At 35.6% G+C, this 19,727-nt stretch overlaps 1 protein-coding gene and 1 long non-coding RNA gene across 4 annotated transcripts in view; one reads left to right on the top strand and one right to left on the bottom strand.

The window, feature by feature from the left end:
- The window catches only part of LOC138705098 (uncharacterized), a 63,425-nt gene that overhangs the window by 4,223 nt on the left and 39,475 nt on the right, over positions 1–19,727 (top strand). For 2 of the 3 annotated variants that reach the window (XM_069833724.1, XM_069833723.1), the window contains one exon: positions 7,529–7,729. In XM_069833724.1, coding sequence (XP_069689825.1) covers positions 7,564–7,729 — 166 coding nt within the window. In that variant the 5' untranslated portion in view covers positions 7,529–7,563. The remainder of the gene's footprint in view (positions 1–7,528; positions 7,730–19,727) is intronic. The other variant, XM_069833725.1, reaches the window with a different exon arrangement.
- LOC138705102 (uncharacterized) lies at positions 6,532–18,853 on the bottom strand. The gene is made up of 3 exons (XR_011333617.1): positions 18,065–18,853; positions 17,618–17,785; positions 6,532–7,007 (listed from the first exon to the last, which is right to left on the bottom strand). It is a non-coding gene; the product is annotated as an uncharacterized lncRNA (long non-coding RNA).

The raw sequence follows: 19,727 nt of genomic DNA, 5'->3' as shown, positions 1-19,727 counted from the left end.
CTTTCTCCTTTTCATAAATTCGTTTGGCTGTATGATCTAACAGACTCTGTAAGTTCATTTCTGCACTTATTTCTGTCAGAGTAATATCACATGGATAGCAATGCAGCCTTGCTTATCGAACTTCATTGTACGCTGGATATAAATCTACATTTCTACATTTTGCTTGTAGTCTCAATAAAGTGTACTGGTACTTAGATAATTTTGTATCCATTATCAGGGCTAAAACGTCATCACCACTATATTTTGCAACATTTTTGCAGGAACTACTATGCTCGTTATATGCAGTTGGAATTTTTGCCGCACGGGTTGGTGTACTTACAGCATTTTCCATTAGTTTAGCTGGTTCCTTTTTACCAGAAGCCTTCACACTTATCTGAGTAGCAAGAGCAAGCACAGCAGGATCAGCAGCTTCTCTGAAATGTTCAGGTTTCCTCCTCTTGGTCTTTTTAAATGATTCAGAGAAAAATTTTCTTGGATGACCAGAATGACTATACAACTATGAACATTCAGCCACATGTTCAACATGAAATTTATTAGGCCTACATGGGGGCAGCTTAAATTCTCGATCCAATGAACTGCCATATTTTTTTTCCTATTTATTTTTCATTCTGTAGCAATTCTGCTATCTTTTATTCAAATTACTGCAGAATGAACTATTTTTTTCTTTAGTTCTGAAGAAAAATCTTGTTGACAATTTTCACGTAATCCTAACTATGAAATAACGAACTCATGAACAGCTGTCTTATCATTATTATTTTGTAGCAAGGCTTCCATGATTTCACAGTGTAAAAAACAGCGGTCATCTGGAATAGTAATGAATAATACTGTACGTAGGTATCTGAATTTTCGCACATTAAGCAGAAAAGTGCAAGTAGCTGCAGCTGAATACGACTTTTCTGCAATCTATAGGGTCTGTTTAAACCATCGACACAAAAGTTTTCGTAACATCGAGTGACACGCACTTTATAACCCTCTTTAAATATTGAAAACTAAAATATATTAGCTTAAATTGCATTCCTCCGAGTTATCACAAATATTTACACTCTATATAAACCAATTCAAAATTACATGTATTCCTAATAAAACGTACCCTTTGTTCTAACATTCTCAGCCATTGTTATTTCTTTATTCACGAATATGACCACGTAACACACACCACTGTCTCAAGCGCACGGCCTAGGACTGACTGGTGCGCTATCGCCTGGTTACAATAGCTCTCTTTCAAGGCTGTAGCCACAGTTGTTAAAACATGTTATCGATGATGCATCATGAGTTTAGTGCTCACCAGGATCCCTACTATGAGTATACATTGTCAAAAGTATTGTAAAAAAAAGTTCATTTTTTCAATTTTGTCCCATTTTTTACTCAGTCTGGCCCACTGTGCACTGCTTGGGTTGTTAAGGAATGGCTGCTATAGAGTATACAGTACACCTCGTGTGCTACATACACCTCTCCAGTCTTTGGATTTAAATGTGATAGAGCATTTATGGGGGGGAACTTAAGTAAAAAATTAACAAAAAGCAGGTTAAAAGTACAGACAGTTGGAGACAATGCTTTCTCTGAAAAATGGAACACAATAGGACCAAAAGTGACACAAAACCTTGTGCAATCAATGTCAAGAAGACTTCAAGCAGGCATTGCTTCCAAAGGACAGTCCACAGAGTACTAATATGCAGTTAAAGGCTTATAAATTTATTATTTATTGTAGTGAATGATTACTTTTGTGACACTGCTTTTACCAAGGAAATGTTATATGTATGTTTCATATTTGTTTCATAAGCCACTTTTTAAGAGATATTTATTATGTTGTCATGTATTAATGTGCTAATCAATGCATATTTTAATTTCAAAATGCGCTGTTTTTTTAATTTTCATACTTTTCACTTTCCTTTTCATTGCAAGTAGTGATGGGACGAATACTTTTGAGACCAACTGTATATATTATATAGACTGTTTACTGGTACTCTTCATACACAATAGGGACCTCTGCTAAGATATTATGTACATACAATGCGAGGTCTAAAAATGTCAATTTAGATTTTATTCAAGGCGATAATAATTATACTATATGTATAGTGCTTCTACAGTTTATAATAAATTGACAGAAAATTTTGAAACATTTGAGGCCTTCAAGTAGGGTTACCAACTCTCCCATATTTCCTGGAATGTCCCGTATTTGGTCTTAATTTTTAACACCCTTCCGGTCCCTGTATTTTTCTTCTCGTCGGGCATTTTTCTCCCTTATTTTTGCATTATGTAAAAATTTTCATTCGAAACATTTGATTTTGCCGTGAATGATGATTTATATGATGAATTTTGAGCTGCACTAAAATATATAGTCTTTGTAGAAGTTAATGTTTGCTAGGAATGAATTTTAGTGTTCACGCGTTTAAAATCAAACCTTTTTAATGTTATAAATTTGGAAAAAGTGGCGAGTTTTATTCTATACATACCAAGTAGTTAGTAATGCTCATACAAAAAGAGTGTTTTATCTCATGAACAATAATTGAACAGATGTTAGAAACAGGAGCATGACACATCGAATCAAATCAGAACTGCAAACTGCAGTCAATTTCAACTATTATGCAAGACAAAAATCTGTCTTAAAATACTCTAAATTTAAGTCTAGCTGCCTAAGTGTAGAATAAAATTGTTTTTAGACTCTCATTTAATAACAGTCTGATTTATTAAAAATATACTACTATTAGCACATAGTCCACCGTTATGGAGTAACAGTTGGCATGTCTGATCGTGAGATGAGAAGGTCCGGGTTCAAAATCTGGTTGGGACAAGTTACCTGGTTGAGGTTTTCTCCATGGTTTTCCCTCAACCCATTGAGAACAAATGTTGTCTCTCTTTCGCACTTGTTCCTGGACTTATTTAACTGGCATATCACCTTAATTTCATTCAGATGCTGGATAATAATGGCCTAGCAGTTGATAAAGCTCGTAAATTAACCCATGAGAAAAGATTACTAGCACATGGGTTCAAAAGTGAAAATTTATTTCATTATTGTTGATTTACTGCATTTGTTAAAATATTTCAATATCCTATTAATGTATAAAATTGACAATTTTTAATAACACTGTAGGAGGAAGATGACTGTCCGTACAACAAAAATGCACTTATAATACATCACATAAGTATTTTGGCATTTTACTTACTGTGTTTAATATTTGTTCTAATAAACATAACAAGCGTCTTTGAGTACTTCCTCCAATAAAGCATTACACTTAAGTAAACATACAAACGTGACCAACATGCTTTCAATGTTAGCAATAACATCATTACACTATAATAATTATTATGGAATAATTTACATACTTCCAGTGGCGAGGCATGACATTTCAAATAGGAGAAGCTCCAGGTTATACAACATATGATATATAGGCTATTTAACGTCATTAATTACATCTATGTAAAGTGGACATCACAATTTTATTCCAGGTTATACATTTGTTTCACTGTAAAAATTCTTAAGAGAGCATAGTGGAGCATAGTGCAGGGGGTGTCGGGTGTCCTTGAACTCAGAAAGTAAATAATTAGACCTAAATTCGTGCACATAAATAATGAATAAAATATGTACATAATTAAAAATAAATTAAACATTATCGTACCTTATTTTTTGTACACCAGTTCAATCCTCCTGTTTTTTCTGGCAAAGATGTCGATCACATCATCGTAGAAGGGTGGTCTCTGGCATAATGTAGCAAGCAGGGAATTTTCGATGCTCAGAAGAGCTAGTGAAGATAGTCTCTCCTGACATTGAGTGTTCCGAAGATAGGACTTAATCCTCCTCATTGCTGAGAATGACCTCTCCGCAGATGAACTAGATACGGGGATGGTGATTATTAACAAGACAAGTTTATGCAGTTCTGGAAAAACTGACACTAATCCTTCTTCTGTCAAGTACTAATGAAATTTCACAACAGTGTCCTTATGCATTTCACTATCTTTGTATAATACACTCAGTTCACCTCTCAAACTTGAAAAATCAAAGAATTTGCCATAGCTCTGGTTTAAGCTCAAAAAGCCCGGAAATTGTTTTCCAAACTCTTTAAAGTATCTTGAATCTAAAATACTGAGGAATTTGAGTTTACTCAAGTCAGCACATCGATAGTCAATGGTTATTTTCATTACGTCAGTAACTTCCAAAAATATTCTTTTATAGGACATAGATCTGCTTTCTCCTGAAATAGCATCAATTCTTAGTCTTTTACAGGAGCAGGCTTATCACTGTTGCATGAGACTTTATCCCAAATAGATTCAAAATCTTCTCTGAGTTTTGTAAGATGGCTAGAAAATTTCTCAACTTGTTTACTGCAGAACTCGATATCAAAAGCTTTCTTCTGGAGAACTTGAAACAATGTCAGCCTGAGGAAATATGGAATAGAACACGTTAAGGAAAAAATTGAAATCAAAGTCATGCATGTACTGTTGAAAGAAGATCTCGAGCACTACAGACTGTTTCTGGATCCCAACTGTCTGAATTTTCAAAAGTTGAAGTTAGCAAGTCTTCTATTTGTTGTTTGTGTTCGTACACTGTTTGTAATAGCCTGTTACTGTAAGTCTATCTTGTTGGAGCTAATGTATAGTAGGAAATTTTTTCTTGTTTCATTGTCTAGTGCTGCCATTCGCTTTGTTGATTTAGAAAAGAAAATTCCAAAACCAGAGAGAGTGACAAAGAATATTTTACACTGCTTAATAAAACTCACTGCTTGTGATAAAACTAAATTCATTCTATGTCCATAGCAGTGCACAAATATAGTTTGTGGGCATTTTTCTCTTACCCTCCTCTGAAGACCACTGTGTTCACCTGACATTACTGCCACCCCGTCATATGTCTGTGACACCAATTTTGTTTCACAGTTAAATTCATGCAAGACATTAAATACATTATATGCTAAAGAATTTGCTGTTCTTTCGTCACTGACGTCTCTGAAATACTCTTCAATATTTCCAGCTTTTGTCACATATCGCGGTATAACAGATAATTGTGATTTTGTTGCATAATCCGTCGCTTCGTCCATAATAATGCCAACAAAAGGAGTTCAGAAATTTCCGTCTCGATTTCTTCTGTCATTAGGTGCGAAACATAGAAGATAATGTCATTCTGTATTTCACTGGACAACTCCTAGAAAACCGTCGAATTTGACAAATGATGAGATAACTCTACACCAAAATCTCCAAATTCCTTCAACAGTTCGACATAATTCCCTCTGTTCAAAGAACCTTCAGACTCATCATGGCCTCGAAGTGCAAGCTCTTACTTTCCCAAAAAACATACTACCTTTATCATCTCAGGAAATAGTCTTCTGTTTCTTCTTATGTTCTCATTGTGTTTCTCTATCCAAAGCCGGAATTATTCACTTAAACACGATTCGATCCTTGTTTTCCCGAACTGTGTAAATTGTTTTAGACACATTATGTGATTTTGTGTAACTTGATGTCTTTTCTGAGATTTATGCAAGTTATTTACATTAAGTCGTCAAAGCCAGTGTGACTCAAGCGCTTTTCTCTTGCGAAAATAATAAGCATGGCCAGCAGGACAATTTTCGTAATCTAGACATCCGCATAACCACGGAACTGTGTCATACATATTTTCATTATAATGACGCATAAACGCTTTAACACCTTTACTCTGTACAATATACCGAGAAGTTTTTTTTTGGTTTGTCACTTTTAATTACATTTAGTTTTTCCTCGTAAGGGAGAGAACTAAACCTACTTTTCAGTACTCTTTCTATCGCACAGTCACATGTAGGCCCTTCTTCCACTGCAACGCTGCAACCATACAGTCCAAAGGGTCCAAAATTTCACGGAGCTGGCACTCGCCCCATCAACTTGCAACCTAATGGAGTTAATGTGAATTTCGCACACTTTTACCGATCATTAACAACTTAATAAAATAATAAGAAAACCCTATTTTTATCTACTAAACTCTGGTGTACACATAATACGAGAATCACTACAATTAAAAACATACTTACAGTTCTTTTTAATAATGTCACACAATATAAAAACAATAAAATATTCTTTGCCACCACAAATATTTCAGCGGGCTGATTTCTCGAGTTGCTTCCCGTTACCGACAATTCCCGATTTTTTCCAAGCAGCTACGATTGTGTCGAGTCCAGCTTACCACGACATGCTCAGTTTTCAATGTGCACTGGTCACTTGTTCCTGTGCTGCTGTTCGCTGCCTAGCATGAGGCTGTGTTCTTCAACATGGCGAATGTTCCCAAATAAATTAAAAGATATAAAATAAATATTATTTCTCCTAAAATTTAAGGGGAAGCGGCACTTTCAGCGCTTCTAAAGATGCTTCGCCACTGCATACTTCAGATGAATGCTCTGCAACTGGGATCACATTTCTACTTTCATGTTTGCACTTATCGACTCTGTGATGCAGTGAATATCATTTTCATTACTTACACACAAGTGCACAGATAAATTTTCATATAGACCTATTTTAATACCTTCAAAATTAACCAACAAAAAGTACACAAACATTGCATTGACATTAATGATCTACCTGCTATCTTTTTTCTTTAATATACTGATAATATAACATATCTATGTTACACAGTTCATCAAACGAATTCATTTCGTCCATTTGCAACTACTTAATTTGTTGCTGCTCAAATCTCTGAACGTACTTCTGCCACCTATTAGCAGGGTCCATTCTTGTTGAGGAATAAGATTATCTAACTGTTCTGGTAAACCTGAAAATATCCTTGTTTTAAGAGACACTGGCGTCTATTTCGTGGGTATTCTTGCACATTTCCTTCTTTGTCTCTAGAAACATATAACAAATACAAATCATTTACTTCAAAGTGTTTAATACACACAACTGAATGCTTTGTTGGCGTGAAGACATTTCATGGCATACGAGTATACATAACTTATCCTTTTCAGTTGGAAATTTGATAACTGTAACATAACACTCTCACTTATAGCACTCAGATAATTGCTGATACACACAGCCACACAGCATTTAGGAGCCATCTGTAAATAAAAGAATATGCATAAATTAATTTCATTTTTTAATAAAAGTCTAAACTTCCTTCATTTCAGTTCCCTGAATTTATTTTTCTTTGAGGTTATACCTATATTAGAGGTAACCATTACTACGTACTTCATCTTTTGATTCCTTTTCAGACTTCACTTTTATGATTTACTTAATGTTAATAGTTTGGTGATGTATGTGTTGTCGTGCTACTGTCCGTCCGAGTGGTTATGTCACACTGTCATCAAAACGGGGGAAATCACATGACAGTTACTTACTTAAGGGGGCCTTCTCTTGAAATTATTTTCAACAGTTGTGTATTATTACGTAAACTTCCAATTTCATAGCAAATATTTGCAGAGAAGAGCCTAACAGCTCAGCCACTAGAGTACAGGAGAAATGAGTAGGGCAAACCGGGATGTGACATAACCATTCGGCTAGACAGTACCTATTTATCCTCTTCATAGTTAGCAATCAGTGTATTACGAAGATTTCAACTCAGAATTACACTATCTTTCAGCTTGACATGATACAACTGGCAAGCTGCCAAAGCCGATGGTGGCACACACCACCCACATCTCGAGCAGTGACTACTGCGAGGAATGCAACAGACAATTCGCCAAGTGGCAAGAGCTCATCAGGAACCAGGAGGTGAGGACGGTGCTGGTGCTGGAGCATTATCTATATTTTTACTTCCTGTACAGTAGCCACAATTTCAGAGGTACAGTAACTGTTTACATTCTAAACTAGTGACACTTTCCGTGGATACCCAGAGTAGCACAATCAGCTATTTGGCCACTATTCTTATTCCACTTCAACACGCTTGGGATAGAAACAATTATAGTAAAACTCAATTTAGGCCAGTGTCCGTGTCCCTTAAAATTAAAAATATTTGGTTCTGATTTAGGCTACATTCAACCCCAATACAACTGTATACGGCAAATAGTATGCACTGGAATAAAAATGGCTGATTTGTCGGCATTTCAGGCATAAAGGATTGTGGTACTCTGGATATCCATGGACTCTGTGCACAAGTTCAGAGACTTGAATTCTTATTGGTAGCAAATAGGGCATATAGCCTATCCAGTGGTATCATTCTGCCAGTTCACACCTGTCGCCCGATTCACTTGTTGAATTTGTCGCAGTTCGTAGAACCTGTTCATAAATCTTTGAAGTTGAAACAAATTAGGTTCTAGACAGAAAGAAAGAACATTAACACGAAATTCTCAAGCTTTTTAATATGACAGAAATATAACCATATCATATTATTAAATCGTTTCTTATCCAAGTGTGCAGGCAGTCAGAACAGGAATACAATATCAACGGCCCAGCTTGAAAGGAAAACAACTCAAAATCTAAAGTTTTCAGGAACCTGTATTTTGAAGCTTTACGTTGTTCTGTGAAAACTCAAAGGATCATTTAACTTAATCCAAATTCAAATCATGTTTTATATACAGGGTGATTCAGACCACCCGTAACAGTAATTTATTTCGGAAACTAATGCATTAAAATTTTCGAGACAAAAATATTTGTAACTGAAACACATGTGAACTTTCATTTGAGCTTGATTTCGTCTATCAGCCCTAACAGGAAGTAGGGTCTGTGGCATATTACTTTAAAATTTCAAACAAGAGTCGGAGTCATATAAGGTACCATTTGATAGAGCTCTTCAAAATAAACAACTTTCATAGGAAACGTTTTTATTAATTCCTACTCTTTCAATGAGAAAACGTACGAAAAGACAATGCCATCAATATTGAGAAATGTTACAAGAATAAAATGTAAACAAGATAAGTCCATTTAATGTTGACATAGTACACACGCACAATTACCTGGCTGAGTGTAGACTTGGTGGCTGACAGCACCATTGAGAGGTGAATACAAGTAAACTACTCCTTCCCCTTTGCTCGCTCAGCAGTGTTTCCTTTAGTCACCGCAATACAATATCTACTAGTGTCATGCATTTCAAGCACTATGTTCGGTTCAAGTTTGTCAAGCGTGACAAGAACCGAAGTCTGCTTTGAAGAAGCGGATCTATCCCACTCACTCGAATCTGCCCCTTCAAACTCGCTAGCCTCGCCTATCCTCCCATCCTAACCCCCTCGCCTTTCCTCCCGTCCTAACCCCCTCACCTTTCCTCCCATCCTAACCCCCTCGCCTTTCCTCCCGTCCCAACCCTTCACGCTTTTAGCTGCGTAAGGATTTTAAAATAATTCTTGTGGAATTTTATTTAGATATAAGGATCAGGGGAGTCTAGTCCTTTGGGGCTTTCGGGGTTCAGCCTCGTATGAAAATTTGCTTAATATATTTACGATATTTACGAACAACTCTCAAATATAGAGGAAGTCTCGTTCTCTATAAGTTAAGGTTTGTACTTCATATGCGCAGAGGAAATGCTATAGTCTTCTGTTGTGGAAGCAACAGATAAATTCCAGCCCGGAGATGCTAGATCCCCAATACAGACCTTACGAGGGGAGTATGACGTAGTTTCTGGTTTGGCGTAATGCTCAGTGCATGGAGATGTTAGATCCTTATAACACAGAGTTGCGACTGAAGGCACCGGGAAAGGGACGACTGTTGGGGCTCATTCAGCTCTGTCGTGGTCACATTCGTATAGTGGTAAAATAGTGTAATACAGTGCAGTATGTGATACTCAATACAATTATGAATAAAGTCGACTTCTTATTACAAAATCCATTCCAAAGGTTAGGTGACCTAGAGAAACTTAATGTTAACAGTTAGGACCAGATCATCCATCTATATAAGGCCGGGAATACACGGATGCTCCGCGGCAGTAATGCAACAAGGGTCAAACAGAATTCGAGGCTTTGTTCGCTCGTTTGTACGCGATTTCAAGCACGCGATGCTGCAAGAACGCGCACACCTCAAATGCCGCGCAGCGATCCATTCCCTGTCGGTTTTTCTCGCGAATACAAAGGTATTCGTTGCCGCAGTGTGGAGGGTTCATTGCCGTTTGTCTCGTGAAGCGCGCACCCCTCAAGCATGGAGTGGTCTGAAGTAGACTGGACTTCATACATTATGTCCAGTCTTGTGAAATCCTGGTGATATTGACTATTATAATTAAAAACAATGGAACCTGCCAGTTAACACGCAAGATGAGACAGGGCTCCAAAACGAGCGAAAAAGCAGGATGATAATACAGAATTACTGGCAAACGCCGTTGGAATTATGCAAGGCGCTGATGGGACGTTAATTTTTTTAATTGGTTAATTTACGACGTTCTATCAACTACTAGGTTAGGCCCTATTTAGCGTCGATGAAATTTGTGATAGCGAATTGGCAATTGACGAGATGAGGCCGAGGATTCGCCATAGATTACCTGACATTCGTCTTACAGTTAAGGAAAACCAAAAAAAAACACAATTAGGTAATCAGCCCAAGCAAGAATCGAACCTATGCTTGAGCGCAATTCCGGATCAGCAGGCAAACACGCTACCGCCTGAACCACGCCGATGGTTTCTGGGAGGTTAAAGATCACTGTTGAACAGTGTGAAGTCAAATCATTTTGTGCTTTCTTTTATCGAAAATAATAGCATATCGTGCGATTACTAGGAAAGGAATTCAGCAAGCTATTTATGACATTCAGGTGAAAGCAAACCGAAACTTCTTTGAAATACCAACTTACTATGGACAAGAACGTTTTCATTCATCTGTACCTCCATTTGATGTCTTATTCCCAAATCGGTTATCCCAGACAACCTACTCAATCAATTACTCCCTCAACTTCCTATATTTCATCTCCCAAACCACCGCAACGTCCTCCGACTCAAGTCTTCTCAAGCCGACTTTTAATGACAAAATCTCCAATCCCATTCTTACTACACTACATACCCTGTCACTTTCGGATTTGAATCAAACTCTCTTGGCTCTCCCCAGCATCATCCAGCCAAAACTCTGTCCTCAGAATGTTCATCACATAGGCTACTCCGATAGTCAAAACCAGCACGTTTAATGTCTTCTATTTTTTCTTGTTATTATTTTTAATGAATTAATAACAATTTTTGTAATATTTGTTGTATATATTTTGCATTGCTATGTTTTATTTTAAAATCATTTTCTTTGGCTGATTTAAAATATTCGTTTTGACTGTACACTTAAATTAAGAACATCATTTGGCAAAGTCAGCCTAGGTAGCATAGTTGGTATAGCGCTGACCTTCTATGCTCAAGGTTGCAGGTTCGATACCGTCCCAGGTTGATGACAAGTGATGCTGATATAACCTCTGCAGTTGCGAGCGTCGTTAAATAAACCATAATCCTTTTTTTTTATTTGGCAATCAAATTTTGATTACTCAAAAAGAAAATGTTTGTAGTTTTATTGTATGTGTTTCTTTATTACAATGCAACTTCGAAATATTACTGATTTTTCTTTGTGTGATATTTCGAAATTTTTAACTGTAATTCTCTCAATGTTTCATTATTTGTATTGCAATTAAAATATCCCCATTAAAGAAGCACTTTATGCTGGTACTATGATTTAACCCATCTTGATATTTTTCTTTAATGCGCTGACAATTGAGGAGCGTTTTTGCAAAAGTCGATAGATGCAGAAATCAAGATTTTACAGAAATTACACTAAGTGACAGGATCTATCGAGTTTTTAAAAAAACCTGAAGGTTTGGTAGTCTCTACATACGGTATGAATCAAGTTTTGGTAAATCTGATTTCATAGATCGATTCCGGAGGTAGTAAATATACGATATCCATATGTAACTCACTGTCGAAAAATTCTGCATCTATCGACTTTTGCAAAAACGCTCCTCAGACAAACTTCTGGAATTATTTCTCCGATAATCTGTTTTGAAATTCGCAGAAGGTATTGAAGGCTTGTAAACGAATGCCCTGTCACCAAGAATCATAAAGTCAGTGCGAACCTGGAATATTGACATGTACAATCAACCAAAAATAGTGTTTTACGTGTTTTGTTAATTACACAATAACATTCTTCAAAGAATGAATTGAGTTTAGTACAATAAATAGGCCTACTGTCCTATCATGACTTCAGATTGGTTCTTGCACGTTGGTGGCTGATTTTTTAGTTTGACCCAAGTTTTATCAATAATTCTCCAGAATTGGTGGAAATCAGCCGAGTAGTCCTAAGGTTTTTATTCTGGCTGCTTATTTCTTCAAAGTTTATAACACTTAACAAATTACTCCCTAGTCGCTTCTTGTATAGTCTGTAGGTCTACGTTTCTTTCTGTAGAAAAGGTATCCTATTAATAACAAAGCGCAAACAGCAGTTAGCAAAGCTTCCTCGTTTTTCATGGTCGTCCATTGTACTAGATAGAATGAAACTAGAAAGGTGTTCGAGGCTTGCGCACTGCTCAGATGGTTCGTATCATGCGCACCGCTTGTTCGAGAGTGCACAATTTCCTCCGCGCATTACATGTAATGCTATGTTACTGCCGCAGCGTGTCTGTGTATTCCCAGCCTAATAGAAAAACACAAAACGCAGTCACAATCTTTCAACCCCGAGTAGTACAACAGAAAGCGGTGGCTTACAGCTAGTGAAAATAAGAAATAATTGTTTTGTTTTTATTGTTTGTTGTTTGGTGATATTTCTTGAACTGTTAATGGCGTGAGTAACCTGAAACACCTTTCAGAAAGAATTAAATCCCATGAACTGAACTCTTCTCACAATGGAAACTCACTTAAATTAAATTTGTTTGGCAAAACAGATATAAGATCGCAGATAAGTGAGGCACACAAAATTGCAGTTGCACATCATAATGAACTCGTTCACAAAAACAGACAAAATCTAAATAGGATAATCGACTGTCTGAAATTTTGTGGTTGCCATGAAATTGCTCTTCGGGGCCATAAGGAATCAGAAGATTCACTAAACAGAGGAGTCTTCTTAGATTTAGTACGGTAAGTGAAATAGAGAAGATAGATAACAGCTTGAACAAACGTCTAGAAAACTCAGAAGTGTCTACATATACATCAGCCACAATTCAGAACGAATTACTTGATTGCATGTACACTCTTCAGGCGGATATTAATAATGCCATATTTGTATCTGTGCAGGCTGATGAGACGACAAATATTTCAAACAAGACACATTCACTGTTCTCTGTTTTGTGCACGGCTCAAATGTAGTAAGCGTTTTCATAGCTTTGTTCAATTACATGATAGATCTACTGAAGGGATTTCATGCTGAGTTCTACAGGCATTAGAACTGTATAATCTGAAATATAAGTTAGTGGTCCAAACTTACGATGGTGTATGTTATGCGGGGTACACAGAATGCAGTTCAGAATTTAGTAAGAGAAGTTTACTCCTTCGCTCACTTCTTATACTGCTATGCACATTAACTTAACATATTAATGCAACAAGTTTGCTCTAGCATCACACCAAAAAGAATTTTCTTTGCAAATCCTTCAACATTCTCTGCTTTTTTCTCTGTATGAAGTGAGAGAACTGATTTAGTACAAGAAGTCTGTGGTCGACGACTGCCACGTTCTAGCTAGACTAGATGGAATTTTCAGAGCAGGACAGTAAGCTCTGTTTATGAAAACAAACAAGCATTATTAGAATGCTTTGAAACAGTTCGAAATTATGCTGGATGGGATTCAATGTTGTTAAGAGAAGCGAGTGGATTGATCAATTATCTTGAAGCTGAAGAATTCCTTTTTTTCTTGAAAGCGTTTCACCAAATAATGCCATTGATAAATGTGTTTTACAACATACTGCAAAAAAAAATCACCACAGTGGTTTCTGCAAGACAACATCTTCTTAAAGTTTCGCAGTGCTATCGCTGACATAAGGGAACATCTCACTTAAATGCAAGTTGGGGACACTGAGATTTCAGATGGTCGCAAGAAAAAGAAAAGGAACATAAATAAAGAGCCTGTGCTATCGAGTGTTGTGACATTATTACCAACGAGCCTGAAGAAAGATTTGGTACTACTTAATATTTGGAGTACTTCAGCTTGGTGGATCTTGCTAAATTCAGTGACTTCAAATCACAATTCCCAGAAGATTTGTATAGTTGTTGTAAATATTATCCTTTCCTAGCAGAACAGAAACTGAGAAGCGAACTATGTGTTCTTACAATAGTGAAGAATTCCAGTTATAACAATCGAGTCCAAAAGGTGTGTCAGTATGTTGAGAAGGTTGAAAACATGTTTAAGGAACAGCATAGAACAGGACAGAATAAATGCAGTGTCAGTGCTTAGCATAGAAAAAGACTACAAGAGTTCAACAACAAGGTTATCCAGAAGTTTGCTGAACAGAAAAATAGGTGAGCGGAATTTTTATACAAGTAAAGGTAATGTAATTTTATGAGCAATAATGAAATTACTTTACAGTTTTAGTACCATGCATGACAAACTATATTTCAAATAGCCCCAAACAAATTCTTGGCCACGAGAAGCCACTGATAAGGATAGGTAATTTTTATTACAAATTATCATTAATCATTCACAGAAATAGACGTGCATATAGGTAAATCACATTTTGTTTTAAAGAATACATGACACTTTTGCTATACCAATTACTGACAGAAAGTAGTTAATTACATTCTTCGCATAATCTATATACTAATAATAAATCTGTAACCAGAATTTTTGTGGTAACTTTCGCTTTTGAAAAATGTATTTGGTGTTACTGTGTTTAATGAACTGTCCTGAGACCGAAAATTACATTTTTTAAATTTTTGTTTGTTTGTCTGTATGTTTTTTAACTTTTCATGCGATAATGATTGAATCAATTTCTACGAAAATTGGCATGTGAAATAAGTTAGGTCTCACTTAGATTTTAGGCTTATATGTCATTCGAAATACTTTCTTTAAAATAGGGGTTGTAAGGAGAACTGAAGTAAATAAATCGAAATACCTCGCTTATTATTGATTTTTTAGAATAATATTACATAACAAAAGTTGCTTTAAAATGTTTCCGACAAGTTTGATTATAAGTATAGGACTGTTATTTATATCCATGGACACATGTTTATTGATACAGACATCTTATTTTAAGGAATTGAATCTGACATTCTAGTGTGTTAAATAATTCTATCTGATGTTGAGCGAAAGGGAAATAATTCAAATTTTAATGATTTTTGGCTATGGAGACAGACAATGATCTCATCGAGAGGCGGCGAATTTATTTAATGGTATGCATCCGGATCGCAATCCAATTCCACATACAACAGTGACAACGAACGTAAGGAAATTCACTGAAACTGGAAGTGTAAAGGACTTACCAAGATCAGGTCGCCTGAAAAGTGCAACTGATGATAATATTTCATTGGACGTTCTCCTCCTTTATGCAAGTAAATCCATAAGTATCTACTACAAATTTGGCGTTAGAATTTAATATAAGCCAAAGTTCCGAGATGAAAATCTTTACAAGCGCCAAGCAACAACCTTATAAAATGCAATTTTTGCAGGAGCTTTCAGAGGACGAGGACAGAAGAATGCAGTTTTATTAATTTTATTAACGATGGAGCGCATTAACAACAATCTGGCTTTTCTTAGAAAAATTGTACTCTCAGATGAAGCCACATTCTGCCTGAATGGATTTGTCAACAGAAAAAAAATTGCCGATACTGGTCATACGTAAATCCACACTGAATGGAGGAGAACCATATGCAATAACTTTGGGCCATATTCATAGACATTCTTAGCGCGGGCTTTTGATGGATGATACAGCGAACTAAAGTTTTTCGTATTCATAAACCAGTGTTAGCGATATGATATGATATGAATTCTGTACAAGTAATCATTCGATAGGCGGGGCAAGTTTAGCACGCTCGTAGCGCGGGCTAGCGAAATGTCTATGCATAGCACCCTTAATGTTTGGGCTGGTAGGATTGGTGGCCATATTATTGGTTCTTTCTTCTTTAGAGAAACGCTAAATTTTAATAGATACTTGGATTTGCTCCAAAATCAAGCAGTACCGGCCATCGCAAACTTGTTTCCACATCCAACCAACCATCGTCTACCCAGAGATGACATCTGTTTCCAACAAGACGGAGCTCCAGCTCACTATGGACAGAATGTTCTTGAGCATTTATACCAGGTTTTCCACAACGATGGATTGGTAGGAGATGTCACATAGAGTGGCCAGTTAGATCCCCAGATTTGTCGCCTTTAGACTTCTTTTTGTGGTGCCATTTGAAGTCAGTAGTATATCGAAAAAGACCCAACAACTTAGAAATCTGGAGCATCGAATATTGGAAGTGGTGCAAGATATTCCTAAAGCCTGGTTAAATCATTCCTTAAATGGTTTCTATGATCGACTGACACATTGTAAAGCAGCTGAGGGCTACCAATTTCAACACATAATTTAGAAGGTGAGCTAGCTTTGTTTTGTTTTTGTTAAGGAAGGAATATTTTATTATTTTAATATTCGATACACTTTTCTGTTTTCTTGACTTAGCAACACTGAATTTGTACAGAAGTATCAAGTGTGGGTAATTTTTTAAAAGTTATTAATGAACACTATTCAAAAATAAAAAATATATATTGGGTGTTCCATTTACAATAAGAGAGTTGGAGTTACTTCCGGTTAAACCGAAAGTAGAAAAAACTCTGTAATACCATTATTGAGTTCTTAGTATATGGTTATCCTCACATATAAAGTTTCATGTCACTGAACCGTTTGCTTCAAAAGTTATTTAGGTGGTGCGGGACTTTTAACTAACCCTGTATATTTTCATTCGCTGAATGCACCTTTCACGATGAATTCGAACACTGGCAATGCTGTATGTAGTTTCGACTTTTTCAGCCGTTAGTTTATCATGTCATCATGCAGATAAGGTAACAACAATGACCCCTTTATTGGAGAGATTTGTTTTTATTTCGGGCAAACCTGACTTCATCACCACGGACGACCTTCTAATAGAGTCAATAATCCGCAATCAGTTGTTATGAATGTGTCACTCGATCTGCCACAGTAGCATTTAGATTTGAAGGCCACCATTTGAACCACGTTAGGTGACTCTACCACTTCAACTTCAGTACAATAAATTGTTACTCTGCATTTTGGTACTTTTTTTCTAATATTACAGGCATTGTTTCCTGAATACTTTCTCTGCTAGGCCACAACACAAAATTATCCATTGTGAATGTCAAGAACACTAACATGGTGATAAAAATACATAATATAGTTGTACGATGAACTTCGAACATCACCTCATAGCTGGATACAACAATCCAGTTTTCATTTTAATTAGAAATATGAGTAGACGATTTTCTTTACTAATATTACTGTATGATTTTGTTTCAGTTGGCAGCAATTTTAACAATAAAAACCACAAATATCACTCCTGCTAAGTCTCGTAGTTCTGTCTCATCTCTTATTGAAGAATAATCTTGGAAAACTTGCATTTCATTAAACATACCATTTGTTCCTGAACTCTTGTCATAACATTTCTTATGTGACTTCAGTTCGGCATGTAATGGAATAGACACTTGAGTAGACAATTCACAAGATTTAAATGTGAACGAAAAAACTGAGAATGGTTTCATTTACTTCTGCCTGCATGGCTAACTTCATTTTCCGAAATAACACTTGTTGAACATTCACCTTCTTCCATAATACTTAAATTTTCACCTTTTCTTCTTCATTTTGCGTCTCTTTCGTACCTTTCCAAAGCTAGTTGAGATGAGGCAGTCTTTTTCTTGTAATCTTTTGGGAAAATACTGAGAACAGTATGCTGGTTTTGAGGATGTCCTGATCTCATTCCCAATAAAATGAATAGCCTACCGCAAATTCTTCTTGCGGGTGTTGGTTCCCAAGGTGAACCATCAACACTTGAAATCAAGAATTAAATATCGATATGAATACGTTTAAAAAATAAATACATTATTATTATTTATTGTATCTAATATTATAGATAATATATATGTAAATAACTCAGTAATTATGTACTATGTTTTTACTTTTAAATATAACAGCATTGAAATTTACTGTAAATTATAAATTTCCGTCGTTAACTTAATGGTTGTTTATAAATATAATATAATATGTACATTATATTTTACATTATTATATAATAATACTATTATTACAAGCTGTGTAAGTCTACTTACTTTCGTCTGGGTACTGCTTGAGTCCACAATTAGTGTCGTTCCACTTCAGTTTTCTGTTTTGGGAATGAATTGACAGAAAGGAAGAACATTAATTTAATATTCTAACTTGAAATTCTCTAACTTTTTAATACGACAGTAAATATAATCATATCATATTATTAAATCGTTGTTTCTTATCCAAATGTGCAGCCAGTCAGAACAGATATACAATATCGACAGCCCAACTTTAAAGGAAAAAAACTCATAATTAAAGTTTTGGGAAACCTGCATTTTGAAGCTTTATGTTGCTATGAAAAATCAAAGAATCGTTTAACTAAATGAAATTCAAATCATGTTTAATATATGTTGTAAGTTTCAAATTAAAATGTGATAATTGGATGTTTCACAGCAACATGAAGCTTTAAACTTAAATTTTCTAAAAAATTTTGAGTTGTTTCCCTTTTGAGCTGGCCTGTCGATATTACGTTTGCAGTCTGATCTGCAATTACTTTGGCAGTCTCCTATCAATACCCCTTTCATTTTGAGTGCTAATACCGCATACACAACACTGAACCATAGTTTATTATTCGAAAACATCATTTAAAAAAGTAAATAGACTTTCAACTACAAAATACACTATTAAGCACATTAATAAGATACTTCGTTTTCCTCTTTTAATACTCCTACAGTTTGTTATTCCATTTTTAATGGAATAGATCTTTTCATTAAAAGTACTGATAATTCAGAATGTTTTATGACGGCTGGGTCGGTAGTAGTCTATCATTTAAGCTGTGCTTATGTTTGAATCTAAATCCCACACAGAAATCTGTGTATAGGAATGAAACATGAAAGCGTTCTGAAAGCTTGTTCTGAAATATTATCCCGTCCGTTAAGCTATCTATGCAATTTGTCAATGCAATGTGGTATTTTTTCCAGAAAGACTCAAATATTCAATAGTAAAACCAATATACAAAAAGGGAGATAAATGTACTATTGCTAATTACAGACCCATATCATTATTAACAACATTTTCAAAAGTGTTTGAGAAAGTTATGTATAATAGATTATATCTACCTGGAGTCCAACAATATATTAGTTTTAGAACAGTTTGGATTTAGAAAACAAAAATCGACAGAGAATGCTGCTTTTAGTTTGGTGGATGAAATACTAAATTCATTAAATTCGAAACTACATGTAGGTGGGATTTTTTGTGACTTGGCTAAAGCATTTGATTGTGTAGACCATAGTATATTAGTAAAAAAATTGAAGTTTTATGGTATTAAAGATGAGATGTTGGGTTGGTTTGCATCGTACTTATCAAATAGAAAACAAAAAGTAGAAATAAATGTACCAAATAGTCATAAAGTTACTTATTCAGAATTTAGAAATATTAAACATGGTGTTCCGCAGGGGTCAATTTTGGTCCATTGTTGTTTCTAGTTTATATTAATGATTTAGCCTTGACCATAAACAATTCATCCCATGTAATTTTATTTGCAGATGATACAAGTGTAATTATTTCAAGCAAACAATACGATCATTTTATAAACACTTCTAATACAGTGCTGAATCTAATGAATGAATGGTTCCATGCAAATAAACTAGCACTTAATGTTGATAAAACCAGTGCAGTCAAATTTAGTACACACAATAGTGCTCAGGTTTCCTACAGTATTCGATTAAG

The sequence above is a fragment of the Periplaneta americana genome, chromosome 8 (genome assembly GCF_040183065.1).
Source record: "Periplaneta americana isolate PAMFEO1 chromosome 8, P.americana_PAMFEO1_priV1, whole genome shotgun sequence".
In the NCBI taxonomy this organism is placed as follows: domain Eukaryota; kingdom Metazoa; phylum Arthropoda; class Insecta; order Blattodea; family Blattidae; genus Periplaneta; species Periplaneta americana.
Note: the sequence above shows the minus strand (reverse complement) of the source record. Positions and strands in the feature narration are given on the sequence as shown.